The sequence below is a fragment of the Schistocerca americana genome, chromosome 1, assembly GCF_021461395.2.
Source record: "Schistocerca americana isolate TAMUIC-IGC-003095 chromosome 1, iqSchAmer2.1, whole genome shotgun sequence".
Classification (NCBI taxonomy): domain Eukaryota; kingdom Metazoa; phylum Arthropoda; class Insecta; order Orthoptera; family Acrididae; genus Schistocerca; species Schistocerca americana.
The window spans coordinates 877,870,230-877,885,027 of record NC_060119.1 but is presented as its reverse complement, the minus strand read 5'-3'; the positions used below and the strand labels follow the sequence as shown (position 1 = coordinate 877,885,027).

Here is a 14,798-nt window from a genome sequence, read left to right as displayed (position 1 = left end):
AGTACAAATTTTCACACACATATAGACACACACATGTATGATGCCAGTAAAGTGAAGTTGTCATTTCATTAAATATCTGAATGGTTACATCTTTAGTCAGACTTTGAGTTCAGTCTTAAACTACCTAATTACCAGTATGACACTGAGACATAAGTGGGTTTTTTACTTTCTTATACGAGCAGCTTAAAGTAACGGTGTATTTATGACAGCCATACTACTGAGTTTGTCAGCTTCATTGAGTACAAGTACATTGCTGCTTTAAGAAGGAAATAAGTGAACAATGAGGTGTTGTAGTCACTAGGATATACGTGCTACAATCTTACTGTTTCTTAAAGTAAAAGTACTGGGAAAAACACGCAGACCAATCTGTCCAGTTAGTTTTTAACATAAATTTGGATTTGGATGGTTATAATATCCTGCCCTTGTATCATTAAGTAGATTTTCAGTAGTGATCAGAAGTGTAGTATGAAAATTTAATATGCCAATTAAGACTCTGGAAGTGACAAATCTGTATCCTCAGCCACCAGTTTCCGTTGACCTTTTGTGGCTCATATATACCAATACAAGACCTTTTGTGGGTAGAGTATTTAAAATGACCAGAATGAAAGGAAGTATATGTACTTTCTCATAGATACCATTAAGAAAAAGCAGATAATTTCCTTCCCTTTCCAAAAGGCACTAATAATTACTTGTCAGATTAATTGGAATTAATGTGTGGGTTGTGCACACAGTGTGGGGCAGGTTTTCACATAAAGTTTGTCTGGATTGTTGTCAAATGACAGAATTGGTTTTTGAAATTCAACATTGGCTGATTTCATGAACTACAGCTTATGGTGATATTTTGTAATTTGTAAAGGCTTTCATAAGTAATCCATTAATATATGGTCTGTCATTGTCACAACCAGTGCACGCATTTATATATGTTCAAATTTAATTGTTGTTTACCGCCTTTCATTAAGGTTGTTTTGCCTTGCACACAGGCATTATAATGCTAATCGTTCATCTGGTTACCTTTTTGTTGTTAATGCAGAAGTTTATTATTGATGGCATTTCACGCTTTGGAACTTTATAATGCATATGTGTTATGAACTAAAGATAAAAGGGGTATTTGGAAAAAAAAAAAGTTCTGATCGGCTGAAAAATGGAAACCACTGTGAAAAACAAAAATGTTTTATTTGCAACAGTTAGTTACAACTTCCAGTTACTTATCTGCACAGCCACCGCTCCGACTTTAAAGGCATTTGTCAAAGCATTGTCCGAACTTTCCAATATCCTCATTGTAGAAGACAGTTGCCTGCCAATTCTCTACACTGGCCTGTAGCTCGTTATCTGTGCTGAAATGTTGGCTAGTGTTCTGAATGTAAATTTTAAGAAGAAGGCTGAAGGAAGTTGGTGGCCATCCAGTGTGAAATAATAATTTGTAATAATAAAATGAATGAATAAATACTGGTTAAACTGTTCCTATACTAATATTATGTGCTTGTTTTTAAGTTACTTGGCTATGTTTACTGTCTAGGAGATAGCCAACGCATTTGTCACATTACCCTGATAATTATTCACACTATTGTCCAGTAATTTAATAAAATGCTTGTGGTGATAAAATAATGTTCACCACACACCCAGGTTTTGATTTAATATAGATCACAACAGAACTAAAGCTCGTTAAATTTAGACCAGAGCAGTAAGCACCACCAACTAATGAGCGTTTCTGGTAAATTACTGAAAATTAGTGTGCATTAAGTGTAAATTAGTAAAAAAATTCATGCGTGATAACTTCTGTGAAATTATCCTAAGTTCTCGTAGTCAATGCATGCAGATGTTTAAAGTATATGAATTTGTATTTAGAAAACTTTAAAATTCTGAAACACAAAATTCTTGCATCGCTCTCATGTGTGTCTGCCCCCTACTAGCTATCTGGGACGACTGACCCTAGACAAGATGGTCACGACTTGTTTAAGCATTTCCCTGCTGTTGCACAAAATTCGCAAATACGTGTTGTCCATATGTTGAAATGACTGTTAGTCTTACATTAAACATAGGTACAACACATCAGATTGGATCAAAATTTTGTCAGCTTTCTGATGCTGTCTTTAGTTTTTTGTGGAGTCTATTAGTCTTCTCAGTAATTATGTTTTGTCAGTGTTAGTTGTTTTAAATTTGTTTACATATAGAAATATATACATTTATGGATAGATACCTTAGTGTAATTTACTGTGCTGCCACAACTTATTTGTACTGTGAGAAATTCTTGTTTTTTAGCTTGAAATACATATATCAAAGCTTTCAATGTTATATTCTGATAGAACTCCCCAAACTGCGTTCTGTGGACACACAGTTTGTGAAAGTCACCGAGGGCATTAACACATTAATTTTTGAAGTTCATTTAGTTGCAAAACCTCCAATAATGAGTAGCTAATAAGAAATGGTTTGAATGAGCATGCGTTTTCATGTCCACAATCATTTTTCTCTTTTTCAAGGCGTATGTGATTATTTTGTAGCTGTCCTGTGGATCAGGTTTTACAGAATTATGGAGGACTTTGTGGGTACGGTATCTTCTTGTTTCTGCTGTGGTAACCAGCCCCTCTGTATTTTTCTCCAACAGCCAAGTGTTGTTTATCCAGATCATGTAAAAGACATACCGTTTACCTGCTGCACTCTGCAGCCGTAGTATTTATTATACTGCAGCATCTTTCAGTTAGGAGGTTTAAGTCTGTTGTGTGCTGGGCTGAATGACTCAAACATGCTGCCATCTACCAGCGAATCACAATATATAAAAATTTACAAAACTTGTCAGGGTGTAGCCCTGTTACCTTATGCGATAGCATGTTTCCCACGCTGGCCACTACACTCGAGCATATTTAAACATTTGAGTGTGTACACCAAAAAGTAAGTATGCTTCTATAAACAAAAACATAAACAACAAAAATTAATCTAATAATGACTCTAACCTAATGTCTCTTATTTTGTGTATTATATGTCCACTTTGTCTGTATAAAAAATGTTATAAATCTAAGAGGACGACAGTTTACCAATTTTTGCAACTGATTATTGTCGAATAGTGAAAGTGCACTTTGCTGTGTTCCCCACCCCCCTTCAAGGTTGAGTTTTGTCTATAACCTCACAATGATAGTTCATTTCCTGCATAATGAACAAAGATGTGATATCAAAAGGAGATATTAGTAACAAATACCAAATTTGCCAATAAAAATACCTAAATTGGCAAAAATATCGCACCTAACTTGGCAAAATAAAATGAATGTAGTAAAAAAAAAAGTTAGACATTGTCTGGCAAAGAAGAATGTAGAGTCTGCTAGAAAATTGTGAAACTGGCCAAAAATAAGTCCAGTAATGAAATAGCACTAAGATTGGCAAAAAACAGCACAGAAATCTATGAAAGTTAACACTGAATATGCCTGTAAAACAAAAAGATCATTTTCTGTCGCTAGGCTTTGCTTGAGCTAGTTAAAAGAATGCAGCTCAAATCATTAGCACTGGTTTTCAGACTCTGCTGCAAGCCAGTTAACATTGATACTAGTAACAAACAAAAAGCAATTAATGTGTGTCGCCTATCATTTATTTGCATATAAATACCAATGACTGGTCAGATTGAAACACTTGCTTGATCAACTATAACTTTAACACAACAAATTGAAAAACATGGAACAACACTGAACTGAAAATATAATCAATGTCCAATGAATAAAACCTCCATAGAAACAATCCTGCCTCCCTGTTCTAAGGGTAGCGTCTTTGATTAGTAATAAAGGTGTCCCAGGCTCGAAGCTCACCTCTGCTTAAATTTTGATTAATAGTCAGCATTGGTGGCCAAAGACTTCCGGCATAAGAAGCCACCCTCGTACTGCCAACAGTCTTGCAGAGGGGCGGACAGAGGTTCAGGTTTCTTTCTTGTCCTTGGGGTAGGAAACTGCCCTAAAGGCGGAAGAATCAGCAGTGATCAATGGCATGAGGATGCAGAAGGCAGTGGAAACCACTAAATCAGAAACGCATGACGTGTATCCACAGGACATGTGGTCTGTAACTGAAAATTGTCATCGTGATCTCTCCATTGGCAAAAGATTCCAGGATAATCCCCCATTCGGATCTCCGGGAGGGGAATGCTGGAGGGGAAGTGACCATGAGAAAAAGATTCAATAACCAAGAAAAGGATAACATTCTAAGAGTCAAGGTGTGGAATGTCAGAAGCTTGAATGTGGTAGAAAAGCTAGAAAATGTAAAAGGGAAACGCAAAGACTCAATCTAGATGTAGTAGGAATCAGTGAAACGAAATGGAAAGAAGACAAGGATTCCAGGCCAGATGAGTATAGTATAATATCACCAGCAGCAGAAAATGGTATAATGGGTGTAAGATCTGTTATGAGTAGGAGGGTAGGGTAATGTGTGTCTTACTGTGAACAGTTCAGTGATAGGATTGTTCTTACCAGAATAAACAGCATACCAACACGGACAACGATAGTCCAGGTATGCCTGCCGATGTCACAAGCTGAAGAGGGAAGGGGGGGGGGGGGGGGGAGAGGAGAGGAGTAGAGTACAAGGATATTGAAAGAGCTGTACAATACTAAAAGGGAGATAAAACTCTAATAGTGATGGGGGACTGGAATGCGTTGTAGGAGAAGGAATGGAAGAAAAGGTTACAGAATATGGGCTTGGGACAGGGAATGAGAGGGGGGAAAGACTAATTGAGTTCTGCAATAAATTTAGTTAGTAATAGTGAATACTCTGTTCAAGAATCAAAAGAGCAGAAGGTATAGTTGGAAAAGGCTGGGTGATATGGGAAGATTTCAGTTAGATTACATCATGGTCAGACAAGAGATTCCAAAATCGTATACTGGATTGTAAAGCATACCCAGGAGCAGATATAGACTCAGATAACAAAGTAGTTGTGATGAAGAGTAGGCTGAAGTTTGAGATTAGTCAGGAAGATCGATATGCAAAGAATTGAGATACAGAAGTACTAAAGAATGGCGAGATACATTTAAAGTTCTCAAAGGCTATAGATACAGCAGTAAGGAATAGCTCAGTAGGCAGCACCATTAATTATTGCCAAAATATTTAATTGGATAGATATTCTTTCCTTCTCATCTTGTATGGTAAGTCTCCCCTGACCCGCAGTTCTGGGTGACTTTCCCTTTTCGTAGAACTCTCCAGTCCTTTTTCTTCACCCTTCACCATTCTTCCTACCCCCTTCAACCCTTCTTCCTGAAGAAGTTGCCACTGGCTCCGAAAGCTTGCCATTTACAACAGTCTTATACGTGTGTGTTCTGCCACAGGTTGGAATGTTCGATTGATGTAAGTAGTCATGTTGTGGGATGTTCAGTGTTTCTCTAAATAACTGAACACACTGTCCAGGAGATCCCTTCTTTCTGGCTATATGTTGGTGTCAGTAATAAAAGTGCTGAAATATTAAGGGTTGAACTCCATTGACAGCCCTGTCTTCCAAAGTGGACTTCACTGTGGTGACAACATTGTAGAAAGTTTCTCATTACATGTATTGATTTAATTTCATGTTTGTTGATTATCTGAGTTCATTTACACAATATAAATACCATTTTCAGTGCTCTCCTGGTCACAATGGAAAAGTATATCTGTTAGATTTTTTTAGGCCTTGTGTAAACATTTTCCATGTTTGATTATTTTAGTATTGCCTTTTGTTATTCAGATATCTTGAACTGGAAATTGTACGTTACAGATCAGTTGGAGGTGAGGCGTAAAAGGCGTCGGCGTAAAGCACAAGATGAGCGTAAACGTGAAAAACGTATTACAGAGGAAGAGAACAAACGCTGGGGCAGGTATCCTACTCCAAATATTCGTATAGAGTCCCAGCATCAATTTCCTCAATGTGGCACCGATGTTGATGGTATTAGGTATGTGAAATTTGTGTACCGTCACACGTATAGCTTAGTTGGAACTGTTACTAGCCACAGTGAAATCCGAAAATATGAAACTGTCAACAGTGCTTTAGTACCTAGTATTTTCCTTCAGCATTTGAGATGCAGTGTGTGTGCGTGCGTGCGTTTGTATGTTTGTATAGTACAACATTTGTACAGTATGTATGTGTGCCTTATTATACCATTTCAACTGCATCAGAGGAGTTGACGGAATAACTTGCAAACGGTGATATGGATTTAATAGTCTTAAATGTGTCCTCAAGGCAGTAAGGAACAGAAAAGTACAAAAACAATGTGGTTGGTGTACATCATGCGCAATGACAACTTCAGTGGAAAGAGTAGGAGGCAGACAGAGAAAACACTACTAAATGAAACTCCTGTTCACAATTAGATATTAAATAATATTGTCAGACAAGCTGCTGCAATTTAAAATATTCCTGTACCCAGTAACCGTGCGTTTCGTATAACGCAGACAAGAAGCTTAAAGTACTCATTTGTATTTTTCTTGCAATGGGATGTCTCCAGCAGAGAGAGAGAGAGGGGGGGGGGGGGGGGTTGTAGATTTCAAATAAGGCAACAAATGAACAAATGATGATGATTCCAGTTGCAGCACTTTCTATGAACCATAGTTGCCAACAATTTTAAACATAATTTTTTATTTATTTTTTAGGATTCCATACCTCAATTAGTGAAAAACTGAACTATTATAGGATCAAAACTTCCTGGCAGATTAAAACTGTGTGTGGGCCTGAGACTCGAACTCAGGACCTTGGCCTTTTGCGGGCAAGCGCTCTACCATCTGAGCTACCCAAACACGACTCATGACCCTTCCTCACAGCCTTGATTCTGCCAATACCTCGTCTCTTACCTTCACAGGAGAGCTTCTGTGAAGTTTGGAAGGTAGGAGACAAGGTACTGGCACAATTAAGGCTGTGAGGACGGGTTGTGAGTCATGCTTGGTAAGCTCAGATGGTAGAGCACTTGCTCGTGAAAGGCAAAGGTCCCGAGTTCAGGTCTCGGTCCACACAGTTTCAGTCTTCCAGGAAGATTCGTAACAGTGCACACTCTGCTGCAGAGTGAAAATTTCATCTTATTATAGGATTGCTTCACTATCCATCTATCTGCCTGAATGTTAATGCCCCTTTTTCTAAGAAAAGGAAATAAGTATAATTGTGAAATTTGTTACATATGAAGGTTTACAGTCCCTGGGTGGCATGAAAAATTTAAGGTCCTAAATCAGTGCAATCAAAAGATAGGACCATTTACGTCACATATTTTTATATTCGTAGACTGACTCATCAGAACCTATGGGAACTTTCTGTTGAGCTAGAGCAAGAAGCAAGATTTCACAGTACAAGTAAAGGAAAAAATCCAACGATTGTTTGTTGGTATTTTATAACAAGTTTTATTTCTTAACTTTATCTATTTTTTTTATTCCATTTGTTGTATGTCTGTTAAGGTAACTTTTCCCAGGAAAAAGTGGCATCAAGTTGAAATTTATGTAATATGCTAAGGTCCATCGTCACCTGGCAGTTTAATTAATTTAAGTTTCCAAGTCCATGCAGTCAAATGATACTGTCATACATGTTACGTATTTCGATACTCTTAAACTCATTTATCAAAATCTGTAGACGAACTAGCTATATACACTGACAGGAAAAAAAAATCCCAACAAGAAGTAGTAATTAATGTAGAGTAATGAAATTTTGGAAATACATTTGTCTAGGTAACATATTTAAACGATTAACATTGCAGGTTCACAGGCTAATGTAAGTGTAAGAAGAGCCATTGCGAATGTGGAATGCTGGTACAAACAACTGGTGTAACTACCAGAATGTTGAACGCAAGCAAGCATTGTGTCGTACAGGTACTGGGTGTCAGTGTGTGGGATGTAATTCCACGCCTGTTTCACTTGGTCAGAACGGTTAATGTGGAGTTAGGATGACACAGGAGTTGGCACGTGACGTTTTTCTATACGTGCTTGATTGGAGACAGATCTGGTGATCGAGCAGGCCAAGGCAACATGTCGACACTCCATCGAGCATGTTGGGTTACAACAGTGGTATGTAGGAGAGTTTTATCCTGTTGGAAAACATTCCTAGAATGCTTTACATGAATGACAGCACAACGGGTCAAATCACCAGACTGATGAACAAATTTGGAGTCGGGGTGTGCGGGATAATCATGAGAGTACTCCTGCTGTTGTAACGAACTCGCACCCCGACCATGACTCCAGGTGTAGGTCCAGTGTGTCCAGGTTGCCAACAGGTTGGTTGCAGGCGCTTACCTGGCCTTCTCATAACCAACGCATGGCCGTTGGCACGTAATCAGAACTGGCTTTCATCAGAAAACGCAACAGACCTCCACTCCGCCCTCTTGCTTGACACCACTGAAGTGGCAAACAGCGATGGGTATTTTGACATTGCTCCCCCCCCTTTCTCTTCTCTCTCTCTCTCTCTCTCTCTCTCTCTCTCTCTCTCTCTCTCTCTCTCTCTCTCACACACACACACACACACACACACACACACACACACACACACACACACACCTTACTGTCATTTCTTGTTCACAATATTAGCTTATTCCCAAGAATAAGCAGCTTTCACTCAGTTAATACTCGGCAGAAATCAAACCTGCAGTTGAGTCGGACTTCCTTAACTCTTGTGCAGAAAGGTGTGCAGTATACTGCTGCATCCATTTTCAGTAAGCTACCACAAGAATTAAAAAATCTTAGCAGTACTCCACACACTTTCAAATCGAAACTGAAGTTTCCTCATGGGTCACTCTTTCTATTGTGTTGACGAGTTCCTTGAAAAATTAAGCTAATTCTTATTGTATTGTCGATTGTGTGTACTTAAACTTAATGGTTTGACTTTTTTAGGCTCATAAATATTCTATTTCTATCTGTTATTACTTTTCTGTTGTAATTTCATGTACTGACACGTTCCATGACCTTGGAGATTTGCTCCTCAGTTTAGTCCTGTGGGACTTGACATGTAAATAAATAAATAAAGGGCATCTCGGTTGGAGCAGTCATTGAAGTAACTAAGCTGCAACTGGGAATTATGTCACTGTGGTGCCAGCTACTGTTCATATTGCTGATGCGTATGCAGTACAGTGTGCTACAGCCATTGGGTGAATGACAGTTTTCCCTCTTGGTAGTGCATGTGGCCATCCGGATCCCAGACTACTTGAAGCCAGACATTCAGCTTAAGTTCTTTATGTACAGTGCAGTTTGGAGGCTTTGCTCCATTATCAGGTGACATTTCTGTTGTTGGGGTCAGGTGCATTTCTCCTGGTAAACCAGTAATGTTGAAATCCCTGCAATACTGCATTTCTTTGTTTACGTACTTTTTTTTTTTCAAGAGCTCCACATTTGACTACCAAGGTTTATTGACTGGTTACATTTTGTTTCTATCAAATAAAAGCTGTAAACAGTGAATGTGTTAAGCTCAAATGCAGTGTTCTTAAGGAAACTACACAATGAATGTGCACAGGACTACAGATATTTAGACATTGTTGGTTTCTCAGGAGTTTTTGAACACAATCATGAAAAGAACCTTCAAAAAATGTATGTTTAAAAAATATATTATTCCTTGAACCTGATGTATTTAAGTTGCAATGTTTTTGGTGGCTTGCATGCTGCTAACATTCTGCCAGTGTTGGTTTGTAATGTTATTTGAAGTTACTATTCCTCTACTGCAGTTAATTCCCATTTAAAAAACCTTGTAGAGTACTAAATTACTTCATTAATTGTTAGTGTTCATAAATTCACTGATAACAAGAATATTGAATCAAAGAATTTACATTCATAAAAACCCAAAAGCAAGAGTAAACAATCAGTAATGCCAGAAACACAACTGTAATTTGCTGCACTGTAACCTATCTGCTTTCAGTACTCCGATGTTGATTCACCGTCACAAGCCACATGCTTAATTCTCTCATACTGCACTGTCAATCCAATACCTACTATTGTTTGCCCCACAAAGCTTTTTACATTGTGGACGTAATGATAGTCTAGTCCCACCACATTCATTACATATGACAAAAGGAAACAAACATATCACATTTTTTCGTATTCCATGCAGTCTGTAGTTTCTAGCTCAGTTGCATTTTACCCTGCATTTCAAACATGGTATGGAGAATGTAAACAATTCTGAAATGGTTGAGGGTCAAATCACAGCTTTGCTAGAATATTTTCCCATTGTATAAGGTAGGTTGCTTTATGGACATGCCTCCACACTGTTGAAAAGCATTGAGAACTTGCGATGTATTTAGTGTCTGTCTTTTGAATTCACTTATTTGTTAAATTCATGAGCTGTCTTTTGTTCCAGAGTAGACAGCCCTATATCACCTGCAGAGTCGAGCTTGGCCAGTAGTCCTTCTTTATCCCAAGAAGATAACTTACCATCTGTAGTTGAGACTTTGAGCCTTGAAAATGTAGACAGTACAGGCCCATCATTTGCCCAGGTGGGTAACACATTATAAATGGTTTTAATTGAATGTTGGTAATTTTATCACCAGCAGAGTTAGTCCTAGTTTGTTTACTAACATCATTAACCTCGCAAAAGTATTGCAGTGTAGGTAAAACTTGTTGATACTTCTGTTGTAATTAAACATTTTGTACTATTTTTGTATAGATGCTTCGTGAGGGTAAGAGCCGACCACCATCAGTATGGCCTAGGGTCAGTGTAGCATCCTCAGTTTCCCCAAGAGCACCCACCCAGCACACTGGTGCTCGTCATTCTTCTGACAGTGAGACAGAGCTTGAAGGTTATGTGCCTGTACCTACATTTCAGCAGAGCTTCAGTGATGCCATTGCATTGGCTTTAGAGAAAGCAGCTACTGCACATCAGAACAATGAAGGTAATAGTTTAATGTGCTTAAAATGGACCGTTTCTATGAATTGTTAAAAAATTGCTTTGTCCGTACACTTTTAATATCAGTCATATGCTTTTGGTGGTACAGAAACTCTGTGTTTGCAGTTACCTTATTATGAAAATGAAACTTTGAAGTCATTTTATTTATATTTCACCTGACTGTCTAGAAACTTAAGTGTATATCACTGTAATGTATAGCACAGATATGCTTAAAGGATAAACTGCAGTAGGGTTGAAGCACCAAATTGAGTGGTTTATTCAAGTGTGAAGGTTAAATCCATTTATGTGCTGATTGCATGTCAAGTGATTGAGAACAGTGCTGTTATCAGTTAAATTTAAAAACAATAACTGTCTTCAGTTTACACAGTTATCCCTCTTCTCATTTTGTGCTAGCTCTATCTCATTTGTAAAGTGCCAGGCTACAGATCCAAAGATCTTTGACTTGAACCCATCAGTCCTGAGGTTGTTATGTCACTTATCACTCCATTTGTCTCTGGAAATGTTTGTGAATGTGAAAAAAGCTGAATTGCACCATGGTTCGGAATGCACGTTTAACTGGAAGTCCCCTTGTAACTGACTGGTCAGTAAGTTTGATCAGAAGAAGGCAGTGGCCTACCACCTCCAATAGGACGACCCCTGTAGTTAGAATCACGAACAATGTCTCAGACAGCCAATGAGTGTTCAGTAGTGTTCTGAGTGCTCTGCTCTGAATGCTGTAGCTAGTGTAAGTATTAAACATGATTGTAGTGCATTGTTTAGTGAATTTTTATTCCATTTGTTTGAAGTTGTCATCACTGAACGTGGTGGATAAGTGACACATTCCGAGACATAATTTTCAAGATATACACTTTCTTAAAGTGGAAAGCAGGCGCATATGCGTACCATAACTGTTGCTTGGGATCTTCAACAATGCAAGCTTCATCCGTGTGTCAACATGTGCGAACTGCCTTCATTCTTGGATCGGATCGGACTGTAATAAAGCACCGTCGTTTGGTTAATGGCAGCTTTACTTTTTATCATCTTGTAATGATCCCGGGCATTTAAAATTAGACTCGGAGGTGAATAGAAGTAATCCAGTACAGATTTGTTTGGCAGAATGTTAAACATAAGAGGTAACAGGATTGCACTTAGGTTCATTAATACATTGACGACATAATGTAGTAGTTTGCAGCCCCACCATTGACTCTACACCTTTCTGATTGAGTGCATGCCCAAATCAAATCATTGTGGCCATGAGTGTATTTCCGCATTCCAGTTACTGATTATGAACCACACTTTCTTGATAGGCAAAAGATCAGGTGAGTAAGTAGACCACCCAAGAAGCAGTAGCTGTTGTTGTTCAGGAAACGTCTTTCCAGAATGGTCCTCAATATACATGAAAACTGGCCCAGACATTTCCAAAATGTAACAATTGTGTAAAGGCAAGGTTTAAATTCTGATGAATCTCACTTGGCGACTACCAATATATGTAAGACAGTGCAACAACAGACATGATCATCTACAGAAACAAGACAGTGGAATACCTTTCATCCTGTCAGGTCCAGTATTTTATACAATTTTGCAGCCACAGACAAGTAGTGATCTTCCTGTGATGGGATTGCGTGGGTTTTCTCAGCAACATTGATTATGGTGTGCTTTCTGGTGTTCTGTTGTTTTTTTTATTTTTCTGTGTGATATTTCCACGACCAGCCCAGTCATCTTTGGGTACTCCAAACAGTTTATGTGAATTACTAACAATACTTAGTCTGGGGTCCAGGCAGCAAGTTCACACAACTATAGCTCACTGAACATGAAGATGGTGACTGTGTCAGTTATCAGAGTATTGTGCAGTAAACTGGATTCAATGTCTTGGCTGTACACCTGAAAACATACCACTAAGCTTGCAGCGTTATTCATAGTGCTGAGTGCTTAAAAAATATTCCCCCGTCACAGTAGACAGAGATGAGGGGTGTGTGCAAATGCAGGAGGTCTTTCCATATGATCCTAATATGAAGTGCTTGATTTGTCAGTTCTTTTTTCGGTCACTATTTTTTCTGAAGGCTTGCCCAATTTGTTGGTGTCGTGTAAGCTACTGAGTCTAGAATCTGTCAAACCACTGCTCTTATCATATTTATTAATGATCCATTTCTTTCAACATAATGATCAATTATGCAGTAAAATAATCTACTATCCAAGTACTCCAAAATTCTTCCTAAGTAGACTTCATAGACTTGTATTCCATAGGGTGAGTTAAATCTTTAAAACTGAATCTCACTGAATAAATATAGTGAACAGTAGAAAGTAAGGTTCAGTGGGAGAATGAGCTATTCAGAGATCAAACTGCTGTGTGTCTCCATTTGAATTTTGTATAGAAAATGTTTCCACTATTTAGCCAATGATCAGAACACAAGCATAATCAAGACAAGATTGGAAATATTGGCACACCTTTAAAGGACAGAACGTAAAAACTTAAACTAATTTAAAGTAAATGTTTCTTGCTATGCCACAGCAGATTGGCTACATATGTCACAGAAGACAGAAATACATTTTCAGAACCGGGACTGATTTCATACAATGGTGGGTGGGAAGGGGGGGGGGGATCATGTCATTGGGACATACATGTATGTTCAAGGATAAGTTGTATCAAGAGAAAAATTCACTCGAGGCAATTACCAAATTTTGTGAAAATAACATTTATTTGGTCACACACATCTCCACCCATCTTTTTCCTCCACACTACTCAGTCCATTGGTTCCTTATCCCTCTAAAATCATTTACTTTTCATGTCAAAAATTCAGAGGCAGGTATGAGTCATTGCTGTATTTCACATTTCTGATGATGGGTTTTAATTCTAAATTGTACTTTTCCAGGCAACATTCAACCTTCTTCAGGCAAAAAGAAGAAAAAGATGAAACAAAAAGTTCTTTTTGCTACTGGCATGGCATGTTCTAGCAAGTAGCTTCACATTGCAGTTTCAATTTTTGTCTCATTCTGCTTTGAAATACTGTGTCTTTAAATTCTAATAGTTTTTTGCAATGAAGAAAATTTCACAAACTCTTAAATTTAATATAAATAATTTAGCTTCATTTTAACATTGTAATTAATCTTATTTTACATTTTCAATAAAGAATAGTTACTGCACTGTAGCCCCTTGAAGAATCCTTGTTTTCTGATGGTTTTGTGGCATTTGTCTTAAGTCAGGTTTTAGTTACTGGGTATTTGTTTCTATAGGTTATTTATCAGTTAAAGTAACATTCAGGTTACAAAATTTGTGTAATGCTGTGGAAGGTACAACACAAAAATGTATAGTACTCACAAAGTTAATGAAAAGGTATATCCTTTGCTGAAGTACTTGTATAAATATGGTTTATGTAATGTTTGGATGCTATACTGTTGATACCGCACAAGCAGTAGATTTTTTGTTAATTTTCTTAAATTATCATTGTTTGGTAGACCACCAAACAGTAAGGGAGGCAACACTGGTTGTGATAAAGATTGATAAGACTCCTGTTTGAATATAGCTGTGTACTTTTAAATCAGTATGGCAGAATGTACTATTTGACAAACATAAAAGGTTATTCTATAATTTTTCCTAAATATTATGTGCTATAATGCCTTTGCCAATGTCTTGGCACTGCTGTGTGGGATCTTTGGCTGGGTGGCCTCGGGCCTGGCTTCTGTGATATTTGTTCCTACAGTTCAGTGTTCAATTTTGTGACAAGGCACATGAATCAGATATTTGTTGAAATTGCCATGTTTTCAAGGTTTATTATGTTTAAAATATTATAAATTTAATTTGAATAAAATTTGATAAAACTGACTGTTTGTACCTTATTTTCGAAAGAAGTTGCAGTATGGTACTGTAGGTCAGTAGAGTATTTTAAATTCCAATATAATAATATGTCAATGGCACCCACTAATACAAATTACAGTATCCTGAAACCCCACACAATTCACATATGGTAGGACTACTGATTTGTGAGGAACTTAAAAAAATGTTAAGGTCTTGGTATTTTGTAAATTAATTTCAACA

The 14,798-nt window shown here is 37.7% G+C and overlaps 1 protein-coding gene across 2 annotated transcripts in view; it reads left to right on the top strand.

The window, feature by feature from the left end:
* LOC124614128 (RING finger protein 10) overlaps positions 1-14,585 on the top strand; it is a 101,368-nt gene extending 86,783 nt beyond the window's left edge. For both annotated transcript variants that reach the window (XM_047142919.1, XM_047142920.1), the window contains 4 exons: positions 5,708-5,882; positions 10,241-10,376; positions 10,547-10,772; positions 13,636-14,585. In XM_047142919.1, the coding sequence (XP_046998875.1) occupies positions 5,708-5,882; positions 10,241-10,376; positions 10,547-10,772; positions 13,636-13,724 (626 nt within the window). In that variant the 3' untranslated portion in view covers positions 13,725-14,585. The remainder of the gene's footprint in view (positions 1-5,707; positions 5,883-10,240; positions 10,377-10,546; positions 10,773-13,635) is intronic.
* The last annotated feature ends 213 nt before the right edge of the window (positions 14,586-14,798 follow it).